Source organism: Lygodium microphyllum, chromosome 9 (genome assembly GCF_053477565.2).
Source record: "Lygodium microphyllum isolate KBCC chromosome 9, Lygodium_microphyllum_v1.1.10, whole genome shotgun sequence".
NCBI classification, from domain to species: Eukaryota; Viridiplantae; Streptophyta; class Polypodiopsida; order Schizaeales; family Lygodiaceae; genus Lygodium; species Lygodium microphyllum.
This window is the reverse complement of record NC_141143.1, coordinates 153,199,168-153,226,953: the sequence shown is the minus strand read 5'-3', so window position 1 is coordinate 153,226,953 and position 27,786 is coordinate 153,199,168. Positions and strand designations below refer to the sequence as shown.

The window sequence follows — 27,786 nt, the reverse complement described above, 5'->3', positions numbered from 1 at the left end:
CAAATAGTGAATGGGTTTCACCCATCGTGGTTGTACCCAAGAAGAATGGCAAATTGTGAATATGTGTGGATTTCCGAAAGCTCAATTCCAAGACGAAGAAGGATCACTTTCCTATCCCTTTCACAGACCAACTGTTGGACACAGTGGCAGGACATGAGCTTTATTCCCTTCTGGATGGATTCAGTGGATACAATCAAGTGCAGATCGCAGAAGAAGACTAATCCAAAACAACCTTCACCATAGAATGGGGGACCTACGCTTACCGAGTGATGTCATTTGGGCTCTGCAATGCCCCTGCTACTTTCCAACGAGTCATGATGGCTGCATTTCAGAATCAGCTGCACGACTTTATTGAGGTATATTTGGATGACTTCTGTGTCTATAGTTTGATCCGTGAACACTGGGAACACCTGTAACAATGCTTTGACCGATGCTGGGAGTATGGGATTTCCCTTAACCCCGACAAATGCATCTTTGGGGTCTCTTCTAGAGTTCTGTTGGGCCACATTGTCTCTGCACAAGGGATATCAACAGACCCTGCAAAGATTGAAAAGATCGCAGCTCTGACAGCACCCACCAACCTTAAACAGTTGAGGGGATTCCTAGGCCATGTGGGTTACTACAGAAGGTTCATAGCTCATTTTGCAACAAAGGCAACCTCCTTGCACCAGCTTCTGAGGAAAGATGCAGAGTTTACTTGGACAAAAGAATGTGACAAAGCCTTCCACACTCTGAAGCAGTGTCTGATTGAGGCACCCATTCTGCAACCTCCTGATTGGACGAAAGAGTTCCATGTACACACGGATGCATCAATTGAAGGTTTAGGTGCTGTCCTCTGCCAAAAGGGCTCCTCGAAGTTGGATCAACCGATCTATTACGCAAGCCGAAAAGTCACTGATAGGGAACGGAACTATACAGTGACAGAGCTGGAGTGCTTGGCAATGGTGTTTGCCTTGGAAAAGTTTCGCCATTACCTCCTATCCACCCACTTTAAATTTTATGTGGATCATGAGGCCCTGTCCTTCTTGATGAACAAAGCAGATGTGAAAGGACGAATGATGAGATGACTCCTTTTATTCCAGGAGTTCGACTTCGAGGTGATTACTAAGCCTGGTCATTCCCATGTTCTGGCTGATCATCTGTCGCGTATCCCACAAACTGCAGACGAGGAGCAAGATGATCCAGACCTCCCTGATGCTTCCCTATTCTTGGTAGAAACTGTAACTCCCTGGTATGCAAACATTGCCAATCTGCTGGCAACCCAACAGTACCCTCCTGGTACTTCTAGTCGGGAAAAGAAGAAGCTTATGCTAGAATCAGCCCCCTACACCCTGCTAGGCGGTGCACTGTACAAGAAAGACAAAGATGAAGTGCTTCGAAGATGTGTTGCAGGAAATGAGATTGGGATTGTTCTGAAGGCTTGCCATGACGAGCCATGTGGAGGTCACTTTGCAGGAGAAGCTACAGCCAGGAAGGCTCTGCTAGCAGGATATTGGTGGCCTACAATTCACAAAGATTCCTATGATTACTGTAAAAGATGTGATACTTGTCAGAGAATGGGGAAACCCACAAAGACAAGTGCCATGCCACTGCAACCTATCCTTTCGTTGAAGCCGTTTGAGAAGTGGGGCATCGACTTCGTAGGTCCGATCGATCTTTCTACCAGAAGGAAATAGAACCGATACATCCTCATATGTACGGATTATGTTACAAAGTGGTGTGAAGCTAAAGCTCTAAAGCGGGACGATGGTAACAGCGTGGCCCTGTTCATGTATGAGAATATCATCACCCGTTTTGGTAGTCCTTTAGAGCTGGTAAGTGACAGAGGCACTCATTTCCTTAATAAAGTCATGGAAGAGTTGACAGAGTTGTATAAGATCCGCCATCGCAAGTCTACTCCTTATTACCCCAGAGCCAACGGCCAAGTCGAAGTCACCAATCGCATCCTCTGCTCGATTCAAACAAGAACGATTGCCACACATCGTCGTGATTGGGACGATCAACTTACAGAGGCCCTCTGGGCGTACAGAACCTCCCATAAAGCAGCAACAGGACAGACACCTTTCCAGCTGGTATATGGTACAGAAGCTGTTTTTCTTGTTGAACTGGAATTACCCTCTTTGAGAGTGGCTATCAAAGAGTATTTGGGGGACGATGATTCACTGCAACGCCGTCTCCTGCACTTGGAATGTTTGGACGAAATTCGTAGGATGGCTCTACAGTGCATGGAAGCCACGCAAGCTCGACGTAAGGCTTACCATGATAGATTCATCAAGCACAAGGAGTTCAAAGAAGGTGATTTGGTCCTAGCCTATGATTCACGATTTGGCAAGTTTCCTGGCAAGCTCCAGCAGAGGTGGATGGGCCCCTATAAGGTACTTGCCGTCAACCCTAATGGCTCTGTCCAAGTGCAGACCGTTGATGCCTGTGATGATCCCTTTCTGATTAATGGATATCGCCTGAAGAAGTACTTCCCTCCTTGGGGATCTTGACAATTACGGACACTTGATCTTTTCCCTAATTGGCGCGGCACTGTATTTCTTATGATGCTACTTCTGATAGCCGTTCTTCAGTCACTTCTGATGAAGTGGACACAACCCTCTGTCCCCTCAAACCCCCCTTCCAGCCTTGATCTCTTATTCTCTATTTTCCACCAGCGACAGTGGCAAGGTTGGTTTTGACAAATGGTCTTTCTACTATTCCCTTGCTCAATTCGAAAAAAAAGAGAAGAAAAATATACATATCGGTCATGGGAGAAAATGACTTAGGTCCCTGTCATGCCGACTTATTCTTCGAGAAAAGGTGGAAACACCCTCGGGAATAGGGGAAAACAAGAAAAAGAAAAAAAAAAACTGTAATGAGAGAAAAGGAAGCAATTCCCTGTCATAGCAGGCCTCATGCCAAGAAAAGGTGGTAAACACCCTTGGGCGAGAAGCTGGCTATGGAAAAGGTGGTAACACCCAGCAGTCCAGAAAGTGGATTCATTAATTGATATCCCTAGGATCCAATTCCGAAGCTGCCTCCCTTGGTACGCTGTGTCCTAGGTCTCTCTGCAAAGTGACTACCTATCCTCTAGCAGACGATATGTTCCTGTCCAACACAACATTCGATTTGATGGCTACCTCCCTGGGTATGCCTCTTCAATAACTGATGACGCGATCTTCATCGACAAACAATCGAGTGACGTGAGCTTTCATCCTAACCGGATGAGGAAGTGAGTATGGTTGCCCTCTGTAACTATCAACAACGAGTGAGACAGAGGATGGGGCGACAGACCAGTCTTTTCCCTTCCAATCAACTGAGAGGTGAGAACTGTGAATGAAGTATTGCATGCACGGGATGGGTCTCAATGCACAAAGTACAATTTGTTCTGCGCATTGCACTATAAGGCTCCCTGGCCTTCCTTCTCGCACCGTATGTCAGCACAGGGCGGGATGCACCGTTGCACCATCAAATGCGCACAAGGCATACAATCTTTGCACAAGTGACTGTGAGGATTACATCAATGGGTTTCAGGAAAATGCTGCCCTTCTGTAACTATCAACAGAGCGTGAGACAGAGGGTGGGTTGAGTGTGACTGGAGTGTCTTCATTCAATTATAGAGAGGTGAGATTGAGGGACGTTACGACACTTGGAGTCAGGTATGTTCCAGTTTCCCTGTGCACCCACGGGATGGGTCTTTGCCCTCATCACAAGACACATCACCCTATTCTGTCCACTGCACTATAAGGCTCCATTGCCTTCCTTCTTGCACCTATGCCAGACGGGTTGGACGCACTAATGCACCATCAAATGTGCACCCTAGCATACTCCTGCACCATTCCCCCTTGTCGATTTCTCAACCGGGTACGAGATATGGGTTTCACTCCTTATTCCTCGAGTGATATTAGTCATGGGGTGAGTGACTGTTCTTTCATTCCATTTGAGTGACTGTGAGTTGAGTGCAATATCCCTCATCATCGACAAATTTCCTGTGATTACTTCCATCAGCTACTTCCCTGGGTGCTGCCGCGTGGTCCCTGCCATGAAGGACGTGCGCCGAGAAGATGCCTTGGTACCTCCTGCAGTCGACAACAACACTGGACGTGCCATCGACACTCAACCTTGCTTCTTGACGAAATGGGCAAAGTTTTTCTAACCCTCCCACTTTGGTTTCTTCGTGACGGTCATGTTTTAAGTGTGGGGACGTTAGTGGATGGTCTGTGGCGTGGTCCTAGGTCCCTGTTGCTCGGATAACCCTATCCATTATGGTCTTAAGTGTGGGGACGCGTCCCTGCGCGTCTACATTGCATACCCTTCTACATATGCCTCAACCTGCTCATGCAGGTTGCCATGCCTTGCTTTTACCCTTATGGGGTCCTTTCCCACCCACCCATTCATTTTCCACCCACCCTTGGGACTGTTCACTTGCAGTTTTCCTTCATTTCTTGATTTTGAGGTCCTACTATGTGAATGCATCCTACGTTCACTGACGTCCAAATCCAACCTTATAGCCCTATTCCTCCCTTTGAACTGATCATTTTTCCTTTTTACCTACCCCTGTGCAAATTTTTGAAGCATTTTGTGCAAATTAGCCGGTTTTCCATGTGAACGCGCTTTTCTTGCTTCCGAACCATGCTCTGACGTCATAGCCCTGACAACCACTTTCCCCCTGACATTTTTCCTTTTTATTCCGTGTCATTCCGACACACGGTTTGTCCATTATTAATTTTTCGGGTTTTTACGACATTTTTCGTGCATATTTTTGACATTTTTCCATGTGAACCTGCCCTGTTTGCATCGGAATTCCGATTTGATTTGACAGCCGTGTCCCTTGTGCCTTCTCCCATCTTTTTCCTTTTTCCTCCATCCTCTTTCGCCTTCTGGATTTTTACTTATTAATTTTTAAATGCGTTTTCGGGCGTATTTTTGGAGTTTTTTGCATGTGAACCCCTCCTACTTCCACCGGAATTGCGGTTTAACGTGATAACCTTGTGCCACTCCTTTCTGCGGACATTTTTTCTTTGTACTGCATGTCATTCTGGTGTACGGTTCATCTGCTATTAATTTTCGATCCCATTTTCGGGTTTATTTTTTGGGTTTTTCCCACGTGAATGCGTATTATCTCCGTCGTAATTATGTTTTGATGTGATAGAATTGTTGGCCACATCTTTCTGTACAGTTTTCCTTTTTTCTGCACCTCATTCCGATGCACGGATTTTTCGATATTAATTCTTCATTACGTTTTTTGGTTCGTTTTTTGGATTTTTTGCATGTGACTGCCATTTCCCTCTCCTGAAACCTGTCATATATTTTTCTTGTTTTCCCCCTGTCGTCCTGCCCACTTTTTGTTTTTACGCTATTTCGTTTTGACATACGGATTGGGAGTTATTAATTTTTCTTTATTTTTACGTGTATTCGCGCGCCCGTTTTGCGCGTGAACGCGCCCTTTTTCGATTTTACGCATCTCCACGCACCCCGGTCGTGTCCGCATGACCCGTATCGTCATCCCGGTGCTATTTCAATTCCGTCACGGTAAATTTTTTTTTTAACCTCGCCCCGCGCACGTGCGCGGGACGGGGGTACGCGTCCCTTTCCTTGGGCACCCCCTACCCCACCCCGCCCATTTTTCCCCACCCCTACCCCTGCCCATCCCCACCCCGCCTATTTTTCCCCACCCCTACCCCTGCCCATCCCCACCCCGCCCATTTTCCCCCACTCCTACCCCTGCCCACCCCTCCCCGCCCTTCTTTCTCCCCGACCTTCCCTCCCCACCCTAACCACCTTCTCCCTCTCCCTTCCCTGCGTCTCTCTTTCTTCCCTCCTCCTCCCTCTTCTTTCCCCCTTCTCCCGCCGTCACCACCCTGTGGGCCGTCGTCCCTCTGCAGTGCCCCGCCGCCTGGAACGCTGCTTGGCACGCGCCCCGCCGCCTGGAATGCCGCCTGGACCGCGCCTTCACCGGCCGCCTCTAGCGCAGCCTCCTCCATCCGCCGCCCCCACCTCCTCCTCCACCCACCTTCCCCTCTTCTTCTTCCTCCCCCTCCTCCTTCTCCTCCTCCTTCCCCCACCACCTCCCTACCAGGTTAGCCACTAACCTCACGTAGTTAACACTAATCTATGTTTAGTTAAAACTAACCTAGCTTTAGTTAAACTAACCTCGCTTAAGTTCAACTAACCCAACTTTAGTTGGATTAACCCCCATTTAGTTAAGTTAACCCCATTCCAATTAACCTACCTAATTGTAGTTAGCAACTAACCTAACTAGGGTTACGATCCCACTAACCTAGCTAGGGTTAAGTTAGTAACTAACCTAACTAGGGTTAGATTTTCACTAACCTACCTGTAGTTAGTCTGACTAACCTAACTCAGGTTAGTTCCACCCCCACTAACTAACCCTAGGTTAGTTAGTCTCCCCCTGGTTAGTTAGGACTTGCCTAACGAACTAAATTGACTAACTGACCCTAGACTACCTTAATTGACCTAGCTTACCTAGACTAACTCAGACTAACCTAATTCCTTCTGACTAACCTGACTTGACTTAGCTAGACTAACATGACTTACCCAGACTAACCAATCTTAACTGACTTACTTCTAACTTACTTATCAGATTAACATGATTTACATGATTTAATTAATTTATAAATTAATTTTCACATCATAAAAATTCAGAAAAATTTCTAAAAATTCCCTTCACTTTTTGCTAATTTTTGGAAATTTTTTCGCTGGAAATTTCCAACCCTAAAATTTCTGAAAATTAAATATTTCCTAATTTATTCCCTAAATTTCCAACAAATGTAGATAAATCATTTAAAAATTGTAAAACATTCTAAAAAAATTTTAAAAAATTATACAAAATTTTCCTCACTCCCCTTGACCATTTTTCATTTATTTTTCATTTTAAAATATTACGATACGTGGTACCCCTATTGTTTTAAAAAAACAAACAAACCAACAAACCAACAAACGTAAATTTCTCTTAACACTCTCTATTTTATTTGCATAGACTCCATTGTGGATATTTCCTCCATATTCATGTGTTATATATCTTGATTTTTCTATTGTTATTTTTATTCTTATTTTTTTTTAAAAAAAATACACAAACTACATTAAAAAAAAAAAACACAAACACACATCCACAAAACATAATAGCCTCACAAACAAAACCCAACCATACATAATCCCAAATTACAAATAAATTAACAAACCAACAAAAAAACAAATCAACCCATGCACTAAGGTGTTGTCTTTCTTGTTTCGTCAGTGGTCTTTACTTTTCCTTTCTTGGATTCACTTCTTTTGGGGACTCTTCCGTACACATTTCTGCATTACATACACACCCCTTCCAAGTATTTCTTTTATGTACTTTCTTTATTTTCATTTCCCCCTTAATCACAAATTAATTCTTAAAATAAACTTTTTATTCACCCACAGTTTCCACGCACATTTGCGCTCAACATACACCTACTTTTTAATTACAATTAACCAGTCGTTCACTTAGCACACGCTATGTGCGCTACAGAGGCACTTTAATTTTTAATTAAAATGAACCAGCCGTCACATGAGCACGTGCTGGCAAAAAAACGCTCCACATCAGCTTAATTTGTAATCAATGAACTTGCATTTAGAGACCCCGTCGGGTATCGAAGTCCGGGATTCGAATTAATGCACCGCTTCACCTAATAATTGGTAATGAAATTTATAATAAGGAACCGTCGTTTTCTTGCTAAGGTTTATCACTTAATAAAAATTCACACATTCTTAATAAGTTATTAAAATCAACCCTTCATTAAATTAATCCCCCCTCACTGCACTTAATTTCCCTTTTTAATGAATCGGTTTCGTGGGATGGGTATGCGCAGTCCTTAGAGTTTTATCAACGATGTAGTCTTGCTATGTGTCGGATGTGGTGATGTTTTGGTTTACTGTCTTTGATGGGGTTACGGGTACGGTATGCAGCTTTTTTCTTTTCTTGCCTGATACGGGGTTCAGGGTGTTTGTCTGATGCATCGCATGAAGCTTTCGGTCGCATATGTCTCAAGGTCATGTCGAATTTTTTCTAGGATGTGGTTTGCTTGGGGTTAGTTGGTCGTGTCACGTTTTCTTGTTTGGTTATTCTCTTATTCTTGGTTTTTGTCTGTTGCTTTGCAGGCATTCTCCTTGATTGTCTGTGTTTGTGGTGTGTGTGTAACCATCTGAATGGCGCCTTCTCATACTCCTCCCCCTATCCAGTACGTCCCATTAGTTAGTAGGGATTACTCTTCCCTACTTACTTTTGAGCCTCTCACGAAGACGGGACTTGCTGCTTTTGTGGCTACTTCTTTTCCCCTGCTTCCAGAGGATTCGTCGTTATGTGATGAGTTTCTGGCCTCTTACAGCAAGAAGATAGGACTAGTCCAGGGAATTTCTATGACTTTGACACCGCGAAGCCTAGGGAAGGCTCTGTCTCTTCTCTCAAAAGGTGAACCTTTTGTGACCACTCGTCAGCTTTTCTCTAATGACGAGATTCTGAAGCTGTTGCAAAAGCAGACAAGGGAAATGCTGGATGTTAAGAAGGTGATTAACTCTTCAGGAGTTTCCTTTTCTATAATCACTGATCCCGTATGGAAGACGATCTGTCAGTTTCTCCAGGACAGGTTTATGCCTGCCAAAACGCAATTTCAGTATTTGTCCAAAGAGCTTTTCACAGCTTCCAGGATGGACTTGAAAGAAGTTGCTATTGATTGAAGCACTTACCTCCTCACTAAAATGGATCAACATTTCGTTAAAGTCACCAGGGATAATGTTACCAATGTCACATATGGATCATATTTATCTGCCTTCTTGACCCATTCAGGTCTACAGAAGACTGTGCCTCCACCTCCTTCATCAGATCCAGTATCTCCTCCTCCACCTTCAGATGAGTCAGCACCCATTGACATCGAGGATGATGATTCTCCGCCTTCCCTGGTCATACAGCCCAAACGCTTGAAGATGGTAGCGGATAAAGCTCCTTCAGTACTTTCTTCAGTATCTATCCCTGCTACCTCTGGCAGTGATCTCCCTAGGTATCTCACTTGTAATAACATGTTCAGAGCACATCGAGAAGGATCATTGGAGATCTCAGTTCCCTCCCTGAACAGTCTAGTTTCAGGAGATGCAATTCCTTTCCTCTGTAAGGATATTCAAAGCTCCATTGAGTTGTCAGTGACAGCTTGTGTTCAACAGTTGTACGCGTCTTTTTATGAAGAGCTCATGCAGTCTAAGGACCAGTTGCATAAGGCAACATCTGAGTTAGCTTCTGTTAAGGATACCCTAGCAGATTTATTTAAGCAAATGGAACAGCAAACCCAACTGGTTGCCACCCAAAGCGATGAGATCTCTTCTTTGAAGATCCAGTTAATAGAGGCTCAATCACAGGTTACTAGCCTTTCAGAGGAGAAGGAGAGGATGTCCAGAGAAACACAGGAGTTCCAAGCTATCTTAGATGACAAACTTTCAGCTTTACAGATTGCTAATGACACAGTGGCCAACCAAGCCTCCCAAATCCAGCAGTTGCAAGATCAACTGGCAAAATCCCGCTCTATTCCTCCGAGCTCTCATGTTCCATTGATTCCTTCTCTTTCACAGCAGGACTTGGCTGCTCTTCAGAGACATGCTACTTTGTGCCCTCTATTCCAAGATAAAGTGGAAAGATTGCAGTCCAAAATGGACTTGTTATGGTCTACCTTTGAGCAGTTTCAGGAATATGTCTCCCCAGACCATTCTTTCTTTGTCCACTACCACTTACAGAAGTTGGTTTTCTATATGAAGCTTTCCACGATGGATTTACCTCTTCCAGAGGATGGATGGAGTGGGGCTTGGTCTGCTGAGTTGTTGACAGAGGTAGTCAGAATGGTGTTTGAAGATTCTGTCACGCCAGATACCATGTTGATGTCATACATGTATCTACGAGGAGACTTGTTAATTCCAGATGAGGTGGATATGGCATGGTATGTGGGGGATGTGGTCTTACAGGCTGTTTTGTATGTCAACCATTTGGAGTTGCGCATAGCTGACATGTTCCGGAGTTATTCCTCCAAAGTGGCTGATTGTCATGATAATTCGTGGCATTCCATGATTGATTCGGTGGTCCTAAATCACAGACAAAACACAGCTCCTACCTCTGCCCAGAGTACTAATCAACTGAGGATGGATCTCTTAGCCTATCTTTCAAAACATAATCCATTTGATGCTACCTTCTTTGATGCTTATCATCGACGATCTCTCTTAGGACCTTCTGCTCCTACCCTCCTCTATTACCAACAAATGGCTCACCGCTATGCTATATATTTTTCCATTTGTCAATCTAATTCCACCACTATTTTACCCCTTCTTTTCCAACCTTCATCTTTCCCTCAAATTCCTATTTTCACTTACTGTTCCTTTATTGAGGATAGGGTATTTTCCCCTTCTCCGCCCTGTCCTTCTCCCTCCATTAATGTACCCTCCACATTTCCTATTTATCAGTTAACACCGTTCCTTAGTGATTCCCTACAAATTTCTGCAACTCCTTCTTTAACCTTTTCTTCCTTTTATGATTTTTCCTATCCCTCCCTTCATCCACTTTCCCTTATTCCATTACCCTCTCCTCACACTTCTATATCTCAACCACCTCAGTTGGTTAGTGACTGTGACGGGTTTGATAATCAGATTTCCAGAAGAAGGGGATGGAGTTCGGATGATTGCCTTACAGGACCTCAGATTAATTGGCCAGTAATTCCAGGAGAATGGATAGCTTCCAGTCAAGCTTATCAGAACTATGTTCATTTTGCCCAGCAGTATTCACAGTCTGCAGATCCCTCAGTGAGATTAACTGCTCACTTTGCTTGGTACTTGGCGTATATGCATAGGCACTCTCATAATGATTCCAAGCCTATTCCAAAGTTGTGCATGAATGTCAATGTAAACATGGATTCTCAACAGTTGGAGATATTGTATTTTCATGCCATTTGTTTGCCTAGCAGATACCTGGTCCTGTTAGAAAGGATGTGCTGTCTCCAATTTTTTCAAAATCCTCCTAAAAACTTTGTAGATGAATCCTTGTCTATGGATCGTTTCCGACAACATCAATCTTTTAAGAGGGATCATCTTCATTGATACCTTTCCAATGTATGCTGGATGCTTTTTAATGAAAAACTCTCTTTTTGGAGGAGTCATTCATATGGTTGTGTTGTGTCTTAGTGTTTGTGTTGTGAGTTCATTTATGTTAAACGAACGTGGTGGTTTCCTATTGGATTTCGTATACGAGCTACATTTTGGAGAATTGTGGTGATGGGGTCGTGGTTGCAGAATTGAAGTTGATGCTGATGAAGAAGAAGCAAACTCTTATATTCTTTACAAATTTGTTGTGATTTTTAGTTTGCTAAGCGGTGTTAATGTATAAAGGGTTTTCCTTTCTTTGTATTTTTATATCAGAACCAGGTTATAAGTTGGGGTCGTAGTGGATGGATTCTTTGTGAAAAGATATTGAAGATCAAAGTTGAGCTTTTCCCTGAACTTGTATTCCCTTCTTCTTGGGTCGCGAGGACGCTTCCTTATTAAGTGTGGGGATATGTTGAGTGTTGAAATGACTTGTTTTTTGGTTGATTTTTGTTATTTTTGAGAGCTGAATGGTTGATTTTATGAGATGATTGATTGATTTGGAAGTGGTTTGAGAGTGTTTTGGATGATATTGATTGTGTTTTGGAAGATCATGATGATTATTAGTGGTTCTGTGATGTTCTGATAGGTTCTAATTGGTTCTGTAAACCTTCTGTTTCGCTCTGTTTTGGTTTGTTTTGTTCTGATTGTCTTCTGTAAGGAGGGATGGAGTATTGATTGATGAAGATTGAGATATTGTGAAAGCTTATTGAATGGTTTGTGAGAGTTTGGAATGGTTTGAGAATGAGTTATGTGGTTTTGATGATCTTTTGTAACCTTCTGTAGGTCTTCTGTAAAGCTTCTGTCTCTGTTCTGTTCTATTCTGTACTGTAGCTGTTCTGGTACTATTCTGTGACTATTCTGTATGCTTCTGTATGTGTTCTGATGGATGAGAGTGTAGCTTGGGAAAGTTTTCTAGCCTTGGAAAGAGGTGAATACAAGTGCAAAAGAGCTGAAAGAAGTGGAAGAAGTAGCTGCTGAAGACTCAAGTGAAGACTAGAGTGAAGTGACAGTAGTGAGCTATGAAAGGACACTGTAGTGGCTTTGGTGACTCTTCATATCAGACATACCTCTTGGGAGGGGTATCCACGACCTAAGAAGGATTATTGAGAGTGATTTTGAGAGATTGTAGTGAGGACATGATGTATTATTGATGGAGAGAGAGAGAGAGAGTCAGAGATAGCCAATTCTACTCAAACAGAGTGATTGTATAAGAGAGATTGAGAGAGAAGATTATGAAGATATTGAAGATGAATACTATGTGATGTATTTCCATTCAAAGATGGTGTATTCCTTTGTTTTCTTTGTTCTATTGATGGATTTTATGAAGATATTGAAGAATATGGTTGATTCTATCAAATCCGTGGGAGATCTACATGATGCTGTATGAAGATTTGTTGTGTCTGGTGTTCTTTTCTTCATTGTGATCATATGAAACATGATAAGCAAGCTTTGTTGATGTTACAAGATAGATTTTCTTGCAAGAGAATTCCCTTTTCCTTGGTGTTCCTCTTGGGGCTCCACGGAGTGGATGAAAGAGGATAAAAGAAAGGAATATACTCCGGGTCTTGTTCTCCAAGAGGGGGGCCCATCCCTGATGGAGGTCTCGACGGCCCTGCAGCATCATCAGATTTACGTGGAACATTTGAAGAGAGAAATTCATGCATACCTTCATTTAGAAGCTTTTCTTGAAGGTCAATCCTTCGATTGAGCTCCTCAATCTTTTTTTGTCTATAAGCTATGATTAGTTTGTATTATTTAAAGATCAGATTACGTAGCTTTTCTTCCATGTAATCAAAAGTGTCTTCGACCATGTCGGAACTTTGTGGAGCAAGCTGATCGGCCTACTCTCGCTCGGTTCTCGACATAGTTTGTTTTGGAGACCGAATCAGTGTTGTTGTGTTCGAAGTAATTTGAGCCTACTGTAGTTCTTACTTCTTGTGTAGAGCTTTCAGATCAAAGGCCTAGGTTTTTTAGAGAGTACTAGGCTCTGATACTATGTAAAGAAATGCCCTAACATAGAAACATAAACGAAAATCATACGACAAAGCACAGACTGATAAAAGAACACTGTTAGGGTTAGCGTAACTCAGAGACAATGAACATAGTAAATAAATGAAGTGATATAACTACTGAATAATACAATGCTCATGCAGCAAACACACTATGCAGTGAATGAATACTGAACCTCGAACTCCTGTATCTCAAGGATCAGGGCAGGGGTAATGAGTTGGGGAGTGTGTCTTACTCCGAATGGATCCTGAATCGCAGCAATGTAGCCTCCGAATGTCAAACACTAGCAAACGCAACAATGAGAAGTTGGATCTCATGTAGACAACAGTGAGGAGAGAGAAAGACTAGAAATGCAGGCAGTAGATGAGAGAAAGACTAAAAACGTAGGCAGTAGAACTGTGATGATGTGTAGGCTATACGACAGTAGGTTTGCACAGGAACAGTAGTAACCTGGCTGGAATCAGCTCCAAACTACGTCAAGAGGGCTGGAAATCAGGCACCAACTGATGGAGACAGCAATGGACAGCTTCAGCTAACATGCCCGTACTCAATCTCGGGATTTAGCTCCATGCTGACCAAGTGACCAAGGCAAGAAGAAGAGGAGGAAGAAGATGTAGAGGATCCTTAAGATCCAAGATTTCCACCTGAAAGGTAACTTGCAGTAAAGAACAGTAGACAGAGTGAATGGGAGAACGTGAAACTCAACCTCAGGAGAGAAGCCACTAGCTCCGTGCATCCATGCAAGAAGGAATATGAAGGCCTCATCACCAAGTCGCAGCTGAACCCCCAAGGCCCCAATCTAAGTAGATCTTCGAGATCCTGGGAATCAATAGGTGAGATGACTGCTGGAAGAAAGCCACCCCATCCAAGGGTAGAAGAAGAAGGTAAAAGGTCTCCACCAGGGTGTGCGAAGGATTGAGCGGTGGGTGGGGACCCCCTTTGAAATTGGAGGAATAGGAGTCCCTTCTGAAGTTGCAATAGATGTAGATGCCCCCTTGGAGGGCAAAAAAAGATCATCCCCCTCTGAGGTAAATAGGGAAGATCCAAAAACTCATGGATCACGGACTCTGAAATGTCTGAGGATGAAGGAAGTGCTGCCAGTTGTGCCGAAGAAGGTATCTAGGGTGGTGAAGAATGCCTAAAGGTGGCCTCTCGAACCTGAGTAGGCAAGGGTGAAGGGTGGGGCTTAGGCTGAGCAATGAGTGGGCAACAATCGCTACCGGGAAGCCAAAGAAGAGGAAAGAGTCGAGGAGCCACTGTCTCTCAAAGGAGCGGACTGACGAGGAGACGATATCAAACAATCACTGTCTCTCGATGGAGCAAATTGCAGAATTGCGGACCGTGGTAGCCACTGTACTTGAAAATGGATGGGAGAAGACTGCAATTGGCATTGCGACGATCTCCAGGAGGTTGTAGTGCCAATCGATCCTTCATGTGCTCGAAATGACTTAGTGTGCATTGGATGCGTCTTATTGCCTTGAGCATATTACTTTGATAGATAGTTGATGTAGAACGATCTCTGTGGCTCAGAAAGGAGAGGTGGCACAAGGAGTGCCTCGTGGAAGACGCATATACTCCGAGGGGGTGGGGAGCAAAGGTTGAAGTCGGCAAGCTTCGATGGGATGACCGTTCGTGCCATAGTAGGAGTACCCAATAGTTTGGTCATCAAGGGGTGAGAGGGTAGTGGAAGGGCTGGAAGTGAGCTGCCAGTGGGAGGAGGATGCTACTAGCAAGAGGTTCCAACCAGTAGAAAAATGCAAGTGAGAAGAGAGAAAAACTAAAAATGTAGGTGAGGAGAGAGAAAGACTTAAAACGCAGGCTGTAGGAGAGAGAAAACAGCAAATGCAGGCTATAGGGAGAGAGAGATACTTAAAATGCAGGAAAACCAGCAGTAGCAGTCAGCATGCTAAAATCAGCTCCGAACAGTGTGTGATAGGCTGGAAACAGGCGCCAGACTGTTGTAGACAACAATGGCTAGCTTGGATTGTGATGTCCTTCGCGTCCGTGGTGTGGGCAACAAGCTGAAATACTTGAAATCTGCAAAAATGAGATTGTTTTCTGAATGGAGAGTGATCAGCAATAGTCACTCTGTTGTAAACAGCTGCAAACTATGGGTAGAAGACTAGAAACAGGCGCCAGATTGTAGATGACAGCAAGGGGCAGCTGAGACTGCGATGTTCTCCGCGAAAGGGGTGTGGGCAGCAAGCTGAAAACACCTGTAACCTGCAAAAACGAGAATTTGATGCAGTGGAAGAAGAAGAGAAGTGGATGCCGAGTCCACCATCGGTCTTTGCATCATTGGAATGGAGGATCTTTGCCACTGTTTGAGCAGATCTAGCTCTGATACCATGTCAAAAGATGACGTATCAGCGAGACAGTAGGATTTGAGGGGAGGAACATGGAGTGAACTCGGCAAACATGGAGAAGAGAAGAGAAGAGAGACGAAACTCTGATGAACGGAATAATGAAGTTTTGAATCATGGAGTGAATGTGATACAAGGAAACAAGGATGCCGTAGCACAAGGAAGATGATGAAGACAGCCATGAACCAGGAACCGCAATGTCCTCCTAAAGGGGTGTGAGGGTGGTGGAGAGGTTGGAGAGAAGAGGTGACAGACTAAATGAATCAGCCGTAAGGAATGAATGAGAGAGTGGCCTATAAATAGGCATTGTCAGTCTAGGATGGCGCCCCTTTTTGGGACTACAAATCCTAAATGCAAAACGCAGAAACGTAAAAACGCAAACTGCGGGTGAAGGGTTTCTCAACACACCTCGTGAACTGACTATCATTCATGTCCTCTTGTAGGTGGTTAGCAATAGGGTAGCTCTCATCATGAGTCTAGTCATAGCACAACTATCTATGCTCGCATTTATATAAAAAAAGAGGGGCGGTAGTCACTCTTCCTTTGTAGTGGGCTTTTGCTTAAGAAGGATTCTTAGGAGACGCAGATAGTTACAAGTGGTAATAATTGCTGGATCTGGACATGAAGAAAACTCCTTGAAGAAGTGCGCAATAGATGGGCGAATATTTTTTTCAGTGAAGGTCATACACTCCTCAGGGATCGCGGCATTAACATTGTAAACTCGTGGAAAATATTACCTTCTATGCACCTTCGGATCAAAATCTACTGTATCTCCTTGGGTGGGGCATGTAAGTTGGATTATTCATTTCATATAGCAATGTATTGTAAAAAGCCATCCACGCATCCATATTGTCGTCCTATATGTGACTTCTCCACTTCAGCTATGATTCATAGCTCTTAATTGCTCTAGGCTCATCCATCACTTTATCCTCCCAGTATTTGGCTGATTCCCTCTGCCATAGTGTTGGTTGCCTTGCCTTTTCTTCTAGCCGCCTTTTGCCCAACCACATTGAAAGCTTGATCACCTCCTCCACCTGCTACATGAGCATCCTTTAGCATGTAGCATTCCATCTCCACCTCACTCTTCTCTTGTTCTCCTTTTTGGGCTTGAGAGGGGGTGTTGAGAAACCCTTTACCCTTCACTCGCAGTTTGCGTTTTTACGTTTTTGCATTTTGCGTTTAGGGTTTGCAACCCGAAAAAGGGGCGCCATCCTAGACTGACAGTGCTTATTTTTTTATTTATTTTGCAAATAAAGTGTGGCTAATTATATTACTTCAAAAAAAACCTGAAATACAAAGAAGTGCTCATGCTTAACAGACTAGCTGGAGAGCTGATGTAGAGTCACAGATATATCGAGTATACAAGCCTCTTAGGGCGGTCTAGGGCGGATGGGGATGGTTGCTCCAAGTGCGCATGAAATGAAAACGGAGCTCCTGACGAGCTCGAGACTCGCCTTACACCTGGTCCCATCGGCCGCAAAGGGAGTGGATGATGGAGGTATAGAGCTCTGCTAAAGTCGCATGTACCAAAAGTCTCTCCCCGCCCAAAACCTCCTGACACTGCGCCTTCCAGATATACCATCTAGTGAGACTTCCTATGATCTCCCATACCTTAGAGCGGTCTACTGTGGGCTCCAGTACTTGGCGTGGATGGGTAGTGCCTCCAAGCCGGCTACTACACATGACTCAGCCTCAATAAGGAAGATCGTGTCTTGCATCCCAGCCTCATACAGAAGGTGACGATCTTGGCTGATTGCTTGCCAAGTCTCTTCCAATATGGTATCAGAGCTTAAATGCCTGAAGCTTGAAGGCTTGGCAGTGGCCATTTGACATCAAGACATCACATCTGAAGAAAATGTCATCAAAGGAGACTGTGCATGCAGCGGAAGCTATATCTTGCCATAGAAATGGGTTTTGGAGAAACGGCCTAACAAACTTGACCGTTTCGACCTGGTCTACAACTTTGTAAAAGAAAGTTTTTTCAAATTCCTCACAGATTTTGAGATATTTAGCATAGACCTGTGCAGACTGGCTATTTACTGCAATAAACAGTAGGTGATTCCAGGGCACTGGTGGCTTTCATCCTAACAATGTATATGCCCTTATTATCATGCATTTGAGCATGATAATGGAGTGTTAAATGCTCAGTTTTGGAATTCATTTGCAAGCTAGAAATAGTGATCTGGTTGCTGTCCTGAATTTGGAAACAATATACCTACAGGGTTGAAGTATTTGTGGTTTATTTGCTACTGACAAATGCTTGGATCATACCACTTGAGTGGTAGATGCTTTTTGAGATATTGTGAGTGTTGAAAGTCCAAAGTTTGGACTGATTTGTTCCTGGTTATACCAGGGTATTGACTGGTTATTGTCTGCAGGAAGGATACCTATCATCTTCAATTGACATACATACAATATATTCTGACCGGTTGGATATGTATCAACTCTTGCATAGCGTAGGAATTGAATTAGATGTTTTGGGGCTGTTTTGAGGTCTGAATACTCTTGTTTTAACATAGAAAATATTGCTGGTTATAGTAGTAGGTTGGCTGTATTTGGTACTGTTACTTGCATACAATACAAACATTGATACTTGTATGGACATAGTTTGTTGTTGGATTGTTTTGCCACTACCATAGAATGTTTTGAACTGATTTGAGCTTTGTTTATGCTCAGTTGACTGTGTTTTTTCATTGTTGGAATATAGTTTACACCAAGTAGGTTGTCAGAAAAACTGTCCTGAATTGCAAGAAACCATCCCAAATAGCAGAAAACTGGTCTTGAACTACAGGAAAAGGAGTCAGATACTTACAAGTTGTATACATCACTGGATACCTAAGCTGCAACTATGGCAAATGGTTAAGGCACTAACAATATCACTCAAATTGTGGGAGAAAGCTGGACAACAAAAATTTTACTTTATGGAAGTTCCGTATGAAGAATTATTTGGTTGGTAGAGGTTATTGGGACTTATGTACAGGTGATGAGAATGAACCTGAAATGCATGAAAGGAATCCGACAAATTATCAGAAAAGGGCGCATAAGCTATGGACTGAGAGAGCACGCAAGGTGTTACATTGGTTTTCCTGTGTATATCAGATGCGATGGTTATACAGATTACTGGATGCAGTTCTCCGAAGGATGCATGGGACATACTCATGTAGAATTATGGAAATGTAACACATGCAAGAAAGATTCAGCTAAAGCAACTAGCTTGCTACCATTGGATCTTCAATGTCTGAGGATGATATGATTGTAGTGACATTGAATGGACTTGGCAAAGAGTATAAAGCATTTGATACGTCTATTTCTGTGAGAGCTGAATCCCCTGATTGGTATGAGCTGATTTCTTTGCTACTGCATGAAGAAGTTAAGCTTGGGTTGAATACAGGTTCTGGTATGTCTCAAAGCAGAGACACTATTCTTTACTCTAGCCAGCGTGATAGAGGCAGTAGAGGCCATGGCTCTTTTCGAGATCGAGGAGACACTCGAAATGCTTATGGACAACATCAGCAAAATGCGTGGCATGGCACATATACACAGGGCCAGTGTGGATCTGGTGGCTTTAGAGGCAGGGGGAGATCACCTCATGGTAGAGGTTGTGGATTTGGTTCATGGCAGTCAAATGATCAGTCAAACAGAGATAAGGACTGTCATTACTATGGTAGATATGGACACATTGCAAAGGATTGTTACAAGAAGTAGGGAGATATGAAGGCAAACGGTAAACAACATGGGCACTATGCATTTTCTAGTGATGCTCATGATGAGTAGGTTGACAGATTGTTTGCCATGCAGCATGTGTCTAAGAATGCATCTAGGCAGAATAGAGATGAGAGATGATACATTGATTCAGGGGCTTCAAATCATATGACACCCCATGGAGAATGGTTTGATGAGATGGTTGTAGGTTCACATGGTTGTGTGTGTACTGGGGATGATACCCAACATGGCATTCAACACAGGAATTGTTCCGTTGTTGATGCCTGATAGTAAGAAAAAGAGTCTGCATGATGTACTATATGTACCTACAATAACCAAGAATCTGTTGTCAGTTGGACAGATGGCAGAACAGAATCTACAGGTGAGATTTAATAGAGATGGATGCTTCATTGAAGAATATGATAATGACTGCAAATTGATTGCTAGAGGCCGAAGAGATAGCAGAATGTTTACTCTTGATGCGCCAATTCCAGAATTGAAAGCAGCCATGTTTGTAGATGATAATGGTGCTATACGGGATGTTGAGATATGACATAAGCGGATTGGCCATGTGAATGTACAAAAGCTGAAATCCATGTAGTAGAAGGAGATTGTACTTGGACTGCCTAACTTCAATTATCATGACTTTGGACATGTATGTGATGCATGTCAGTTTGGAAAGCAAGCACGGTTTCCATTTATGAGACATGTACGGAATAGCTCATGACCCTTGCAGTTGATACATTCAGATATATGGGGTTCGTCTCATAATGCTTTGTTTGGTGGTGCTCGTTACTATGTATCCTTCATTGATGATTTCAGCAAAAGTATACTTGGCTTTATATACTAAAACATAAGGATGATGTGTTTGATGCATTCAAGGATTTCAATAAGCATGCTGAAAATGAGTTGAGTTAAAGATTTAATGTCTTAGATCAGATGGAGGTGGAGAATATGCCTCTAATTACTTTGACAGGTATCTTGCTAAACATGGGATCAGAAGACAGTTAACTTGTAGCTATACACCGCAGCAAAATGGTGTAGTAAAAATGAAAAATAGGGTACTGATAGAATTGGCAAGAGCTATGCTGAATGAGAAGATTTTGTCAAATGGTTATTGAACTGAAGCAGTAGTGATTGCTGTCTATGTGCTGAATAGAACCCCTACAGCAGTGATTCATGATGTAACTCCATATGAGAGGTTGTATGGTCATAAACCTGACATTTCACACTTGAAGGTATTTGGCAGCATTGCATATGTGCATGTTCCTGATGAAAAGAGGAAGAAATTGAATCCTAAAGCTGTCAAGAGTGTGTTCCTTGGTTATGCACAAGACTGGAAAGCTTACAAGTGTTGTGTACCATCTACACATGAGACGTTGATTAGCAGAGATGTTTTTTATGAGCTGGCATCGTGGTATGATAATATTGTTGTAGTGGCTACTGATGGATCGGGTAGCACTAGTTATGCCGAAAATACACCTACAGTGAGTACATCTATGAGTGGTCCTATAGGTGATGGGTTACCTACAGTAAGTCCTTGGTCAGAACGCTTGTGGAGTCGTATTGATATGTCCATTGACACGGATATGTCAGTGAGAGGAAGATTGGATAAGGGAAAAGAAAAGATGCTAGAGGATGTGACGGGTCCACTTACAGTAGGTTATGAGTCGTCTAGCAGTGATAGCTTGGATAGTGAGTTGGGCATTCCGTCTGTTATGATGGTTGAAGCAAGGCAGAGTCGTTATGTACCACCTCATGAGAGGCAAGCTCAGAGTGAGCCACAGTTACAAAGATCTGAGAGAGTCAGAAAACCAGTTGACAGGTTTATATACAGTGGTTATTCAGCCTGCCATTATGCATATATGGCTAGTGTGACAGGTTAAAAAGAACCTACAAAGTTTGATGATGCAGTTACAGATGATAACTGGTGTACTGCCATGGATGAGGAGTATGTATTTCTGGCTGAAAATGAGACATGGGAATTGGTTGAGTTACTTGAAGGCAAAGTTCCCATTGGCTGCAAATGGGTGTATAAGCTTAAGTGCAAGTCAGATGGTTCGTTAGAACGCTATAAGGCCAAGCTGGTTGCAAAAGGGTATGCACAACAATATGGTCTTGACTATGAGGAAACTTTCAGTTTGGTGGCTAAAATGGCAACAGTCAGAATTGTCATTGCTTTGGCAGCATGCAAAGGCTGGAAATTATGGAAAATGAATGCCAAGAATGCTTTCTTGAATAGTGATTTGGTTGAGGAAGTATATATGGAGCAGCTTGAAGGCTATGTTCACCCGGACCTTCCTACACATGTAGTAAGCTGAAAAAGGTTTTTATATGGACTGAAACAAGCACCTAGAGCATGGAATGCTCGGATCAGCAGTTATTTACAGCAACATGAATTTAGATTGGGTGATGCAGATAACAATCCGTTCACGAAGAAGACAAATCATGGATATGTGTTTCTAGTGGTTTATGTAGATGATCTTATCATCACTGGAGATGATGAAGACGGCATTGTTGAAATTAAATCATGTTTACAAGCTGAATTCAGAGTCAAAGACCTTGGTGAACTAAAGTATTTTCTTGGGATTGGGGTAGAGACTCTCTACGCCTCAAGGTATATGGCTGCTTCAAAGGTAGTATGCTCATGACATGTTACAGAAGTATAGTATGGGTGAATGCAAGCCTATGGAGACACCTCTTGATCAGAATGTCAAGCTGCAGATTGATGTTGGGAATGGCATAGAGAATGTGACCATATATCGACAGATGGTGGGCGGCTTGATATAATTGACTATTATATGTTCTGTGTTATGCAGTGGGGCTGATTAGTCAGTTCATGCAGAAGCCTCGCAAACTACATTTAGATGCAGTTAGGAGGATCATGAGATATGTAAAGGGTACTACAGATTATGGGTTGTTTTATGCATATGGAAAATCCCTTGACTTAACAGGGTTTACTGATACTTATTGGGCTGGTTGTGCCTATGACAGGAGGCCAACCAGTGGTTATGCATTTGGATTGGGCAACAGTATGATTAGTTAGCAGAGTAAAAAATAGCCTACTGTTGCATTGTCTAGTACAGAAGCTGAGTACAGAGGAGCTGCCTTAGCGGCTTGCGAAGCAGTTTGGTTGATGAAACTGCTGAAAGACTTGGGAATACAGCTCGAAAGCAGAGTGAGATTGCATTGTGATAACCTCAGTAGTGTTATGTTGGCTAGCAATCCTGTCTACCATGCTAGGTCCAAACATATTGAGGTTCACTATCATTTCATTAGAGAAATGGTTATTACAGGGCAGATTAACTTGATTCATGTGAAGACTGAAGACTAGGTAGTAGACATATTTACCAAGTCTATTGGTAAAGAAACGTTCATATACTTTAGACAGCTACTTGGAGTTTATTAGATGGTTTGAGCTTGAGAGGGAGTGTTAGAATATCAAGCTCCCGCTACTCTTCAGTCAGTCTATCATTATGTGTGTGACCGACATTAGCTGGATACAGCTATACACGTGTGTGACATTCAATAGGTCGGTGTAGTCAGTGACTTAACCACAGTTAGTCTTGGTTAGTCATACCTATGTGTGTAAGTCTCTTTCAGTTTATATGATGGAAGAATAATGGAAGAACAACAACAATGAGCTGAGGCTCATCTTCCGCTCCACTCTGCCTTTCTCCCTCTCTTCCAACAGGTATCAAAGCTCAGATTCAACTCAATCTCTCGCATCTCTTAGCCTTGTACCAGCAACACTTGGATTTGCAGACCTTTTTCCCAACTCTAGCTCCAACTTGGTCAGTTATTTCCTTCGCCTTCAAGACAGCCCGCGCCAGGTCCACCACCAGCGCCATATTATAGCACCTCCTCCAGCTTGTTTGGCCACTTGTGCCTATAGCGCCACCAGCCAACAATGCTGTCACAGCTCCCAACTTCTGCCTGCGACTCCTAGTTGCTAGCACTCCCTATGCCCTGTCCTGAGCTGTCGCCACCAGCTTGGTCCACCCGCTAGCTTGCTTAAGCGCCGCCTATCTCTGCTCTAGCTCCACCCCTCCAGCATCTCACCACCAGGCTAGTTGGCTCAAAGCCAACATTAGAGGTAAAAGGAGACATTTATCCATTTTTTAAAAATTCAAAATTTGAATTTCATATAGGGATTTTTACCTGGGTAGTCTATTTCTACTCCTAGACATGTCTGTGACACATTTATTGTAAAAATTTGTTGAAATTCAGGCAAAAAATTTGGGACTTTTTGGTTCACTGCAGACATTGGCATATGTACATCAGGTTCAGTTTGAAATAGATTGAAATTGTAAATTTTGGACAGCAAAATTTTGGGGCTTTTGCATTTTTTGTGTTGCCAAGCACTGTTTGTGCATTGGACAGGGTGTACATTGTACAGTTTTGATAGTGTGATAAGATTTGTTAATTATAGAGTGGTGCTTGCTGTAATTTCTGGAAATTCTCCGATTTCCAGGTTGGTCCAACTTTAGGTCTTGCTCTTGTGCTCTTTGAAAAGGTGACATTTACGATGGGAAATCAGGGATAGAGTGATGTATTCACACATGTATCTGAGGATAGATTGGATGGCAACAATTGTTCTCTATGGTCTTTCATGATGAAAAATATGCTAATTGCGAAAATCTTTAGGATTATGTTAGTGGTGAAGAAGTTCGTCTTGGAGTTGTGGCTCTCTTGCAACACCTCCTCTAGGAGGACCTGGTCAAAGGCCTACTCTAGCTCAACCACTTTCCCAAAGATCAGCAGTACAAAAGGCTTGGGACACATGGGATGCTCAAGCATTGTAACTGATTGCATTGGCAGTTTAGCGGTCTATAATTCTGCACATAGGGTTTGCAACTTCTTCATGAGAAGCATGGTTGACACTTGAGTAGATGTTTGCTGGAAAAAATGAGTCACACATCTCTTTCTTGAAGAAAGATCTTGAGAATGTGAAGATGGATGAAGTGATTCCATGTAGGATCATCTTAACAAAATTCAGGACTTGTGTGAGCAGCTAATGAATGTAGATGAGTATTATTCAGATGCACAATTGATCTCTACTATGAATTCATTACTGCCCTCTTATTTGGCCTTTGATACGGCCCTAAATGTCACCATGGGAATTTCTCCGCAGCCACTTACTTTCCTTCAGTTGGTTAGTTTGCTCCTAGAAGAAGAGCAAACAAGAAAGAACAGTGGGGTGGATGTAATAGCCTTTGAACATGCTTTTATAGTGAGGCAAATGGGCAAGGGCAGCAAGTAAAAATGCTCTGCAGAGTTCTAGAAGCTCAAGTACTTCATAGAGCAGCAAGAAATAGGGGGCATCCAAGCCAAGAAGAGAAAGTGCCATTATTGCAAGAAGCCAGGTCATTACATCATGGAATGTAAGAAGCGCATAGGCAAGGAGGAGTTAGAAATGTCTTTTTTGATGCACCTTCTACTGCTACTGAGTCGACGTCTTTTGTTGTAGATCGTGACTATTGTTTTTACACTTGCAATTATGACTCTTCTTGGACTAATAGAGCATTTAGCTCTATTGAGAATGTTAGCACTTGGTTCTTTGACAGTGGTGCTTCTAGGCATATTACATCCCGCAAGGATTTGTTTTCCTCTGTTATTACAGCTCCTGTTGGCAAGTCTATGCAGTGTGCCAACAATGCATCTTACCCTGTTAGAGGTATTGGGGAGATTGTTTTGACAGTCATTGATGGCTCTACTCTCCGTTTACAGGATGCATTATATGTACCAGGCATAAAGAAGAATTTGTTGTCCATTTCTTCTTAGGCAAAGTGTGGTATGCAGGTCACATTTGATGATGACAAATGTATGGTTAGGGATAAATAATTCTTGACTTTGGTTTTGACTGGCACATTATGTCATGGATTCTATGAGTTAGATGCTTATTTGGTTGATCTGTCAGTCTATTTAGCATCTACTCTTACTCCTACTATGTCACATGCAAAGTTATAGCATGCTTGCATAGGGCAAATCAACTATGGCAGTTTGATGCTTATGCAGCGTATACAAATGCTAGATGGCTTACCTCTCTTGGAGGGACCTCATGAGCATATTTGTGAGGGATGCATTTTGGAGAAAATGCATCGATTCTTGTTTCCTCGTGATGTTGCTTTAAGGCAACTGCCCAATTACAGATTGTGCATCCGGATGTATGTGGACCTATGCAGAAAAAGTCGTTGGATGGCTGTTATTATTTCGTCACCTTCATTGATGACTTTACTCATTTTTGTTGGGTCTACTCATCGGTGAAAAATTCAAAGGTGTATGATGCATTTTTGGATTTTATTGTGCTTGCTGAAAATCAATCTAGCTGCAAGATTAAGACTCTCCATTTGGACCAGGGGGAGAATACACGTTTTTCATGCTGAATAAATTTTTGAAGGAGAAAGACATTGTCTATCAGTATACTATTGCATATACTCCACAAAAAAATGAGATTGTAGAGAGGAAGAATCGATCACTCATGGAGATGGCCAGATGTATGCTGAAAGCTAAGAGTCTGTCACATGGTTTTTGGATGGAAGCAGTTTTGTGTGCTTGCTATGTTTTGAATAGGTGCGTGCCCTATCGAGGCATGAAAGAATGGCATGCCTTTTGAGGCTTGGAACAGTCGGAAACCTTTAGTTGGCAATTTTTGTACTTTGGGGTGTCTTGCGTATGCTCATATTCCAAAAGTACTAAGAAAGAAGTTGGACAACAAGGTTGTTAAATGTATTTTTGTAGGGTACAACAGTGAGAGCAAAGGATATAGATTATATGATCATGTTTCCAAGAAAGTATTTGTCAGTAGGGATGTGGTTTTTGATGGAAAATCAGAATTATCCCTTGCTGGTTTTGATACATATCAGGCTGCCAATGATGTGTTTGAAAGAGTTGCTGCCCATTTCTTTTGGTGATATAGCTGGAGCTTTAGTAAATGAACATAATGTTCAGCTAGCACCTCCATTGATCAATACTGAAATTCAGCCTATAGCTGATTTGAATATTCAGTAAGATGCTGAATTTGAGATTCAACAGGAGCTTGTACTCAATCAGGAAGCTAGGCATATGCCTAGATGGTACTTGCAGGCTATGAAAGATAGTCATTTGGATGCTCCTATTGCTTGTCGTACTAGAAGACAAACTCATCTGCATGATCATAATACAATGGAGTTTGTTATGGCAACACATATACTTGATGATGAGGAGCCTGAATGTTTTGAGAATGTATATGTTAGCAGTCATGTTTGTCATGCCTTGTCATCTCCTACCTGTGAGCCTCAGTCTGAGTCAGACGAGGACTTTAGGAGCTCTGACTTGTCTATCACTTGTTTTGACGGAGGAGGTAGCTCATTCTAGAGCACTCAGTTTATTGCATTTCAGTGCATCTTCTTATCTAGTCGGGATTTTATGTGCATTTCCCGGGACAATTTCTGCATTCTTCAGCCTGCCTCACCTACCGGACATTGTCCACCCTTTCCGGGATTTTTCTAAGCATTCATGGCATTTTTACCAGCATTAAATGCTGGTCGGACATATTTATGGCCTCAAATTTTAGGTCGGCCAGTTTTTGGGTTTTTTGGCTATTTCTAACCATTTCCCACTTGCCAGTCAGTTGTATTATCATCTTCCCTCCTTCCTTGGCAGGTGCACACTCCGACTCCGTCATCTTCCTCCGTCTTCGGTGCTGCCATCATCATCAGCCTGATCTGGTGCCCTCACTGACGCTTCGGGCTGCATGCAGGGGCTGATCAGTCCACAGTTTTGTATTCAGCATTCATTTCAATCAGTGCAGATTTTCTTCCCTCATTCCCTGCTTTCCCTCTCTCCTCCTCTGTGTTCGTGTTCTTCTTCCGTTGCGCACTCTTACATGGTATCATCGCCTGACTGAGAGCACGGAGGACCTAACCTTGTGGAGAGATCCCTCACCCCTCTTCTGCTGCTATCGCCTCATCTCCAACTGCCCAAGCGGCCCCTCCAAGTGGCCATTCTTCTTGTGTTTGCTGCAAACGACTACTCCCGAGACGGCCACGTCATCAAACGATCCCTCCTTGCGTTTACCATCAGGCGGCCCCTCCTTCAGCTGGGCGACACATCATCAGGCTGCGTTTTCCTGATCTGGTGGTCGTTTCCACTCTTGGCGGCTCATCTCCTGCTGGCAACCCACTCCCAGGCTGCGTTTTGGTGTTGGCGGTTTCTGTTCTGGTGATCTTCATCAGCTACCTTTGCGTTTTGCAGCTCCAGGTGTTTGTAGGCTATCACAGCCTGCATTTTGGTGGTTGGTGACCAGACTGCTGGTCATTATTCGGTATCGGCAAAGTTTTCTTTGGTGTTTGGTGTTTTGCAGATTGGAAGATGTCTTCTCATCAGTTTACAGGCTTTGATGACTCAGATGACGAGCTTTTGTCTCAACACTCATCTGAACGGAGGCGTGATTTCTATCACGAGGACCGTCGTCCGGAGTCTATTCCTCTTTCTCGTCCCCCTTTTATTCATGTATCTTGGCGATCCCCTTCCAGTGGGCCGAAGATGCAGCCTTTGGTACCCCTTGTACAGGTACCCGTACTTCCTCAGC

General features: G+C 43.1%; 1 protein-coding gene across 12 annotated transcripts in view; it reads left to right on the top strand.

Moving 5' to 3' along the window:
- LOC148031731 (uncharacterized) overlaps positions 1-12,415 on the top strand; it is a 60,873-nt gene extending 48,458 nt beyond the window's left edge. For 8 of the 12 annotated variants that reach the window (XM_087685332.1, XM_087685329.1, XM_087685331.1 and 5 more), the window contains one exon: positions 11,413-12,415. In XM_087685332.1, coding sequence (XP_087541458.1) covers positions 11,413-11,538 — 126 coding nt within the window. In that variant the 3' untranslated portion in view covers positions 11,539-12,415. The other 4 variants (XM_087685333.1, XM_087685336.1, XM_087685324.1 and 1 more) reach the window with 4 other exon arrangements.
- Positions 12,416-27,786: the final 15,371 nt, after the last annotated feature.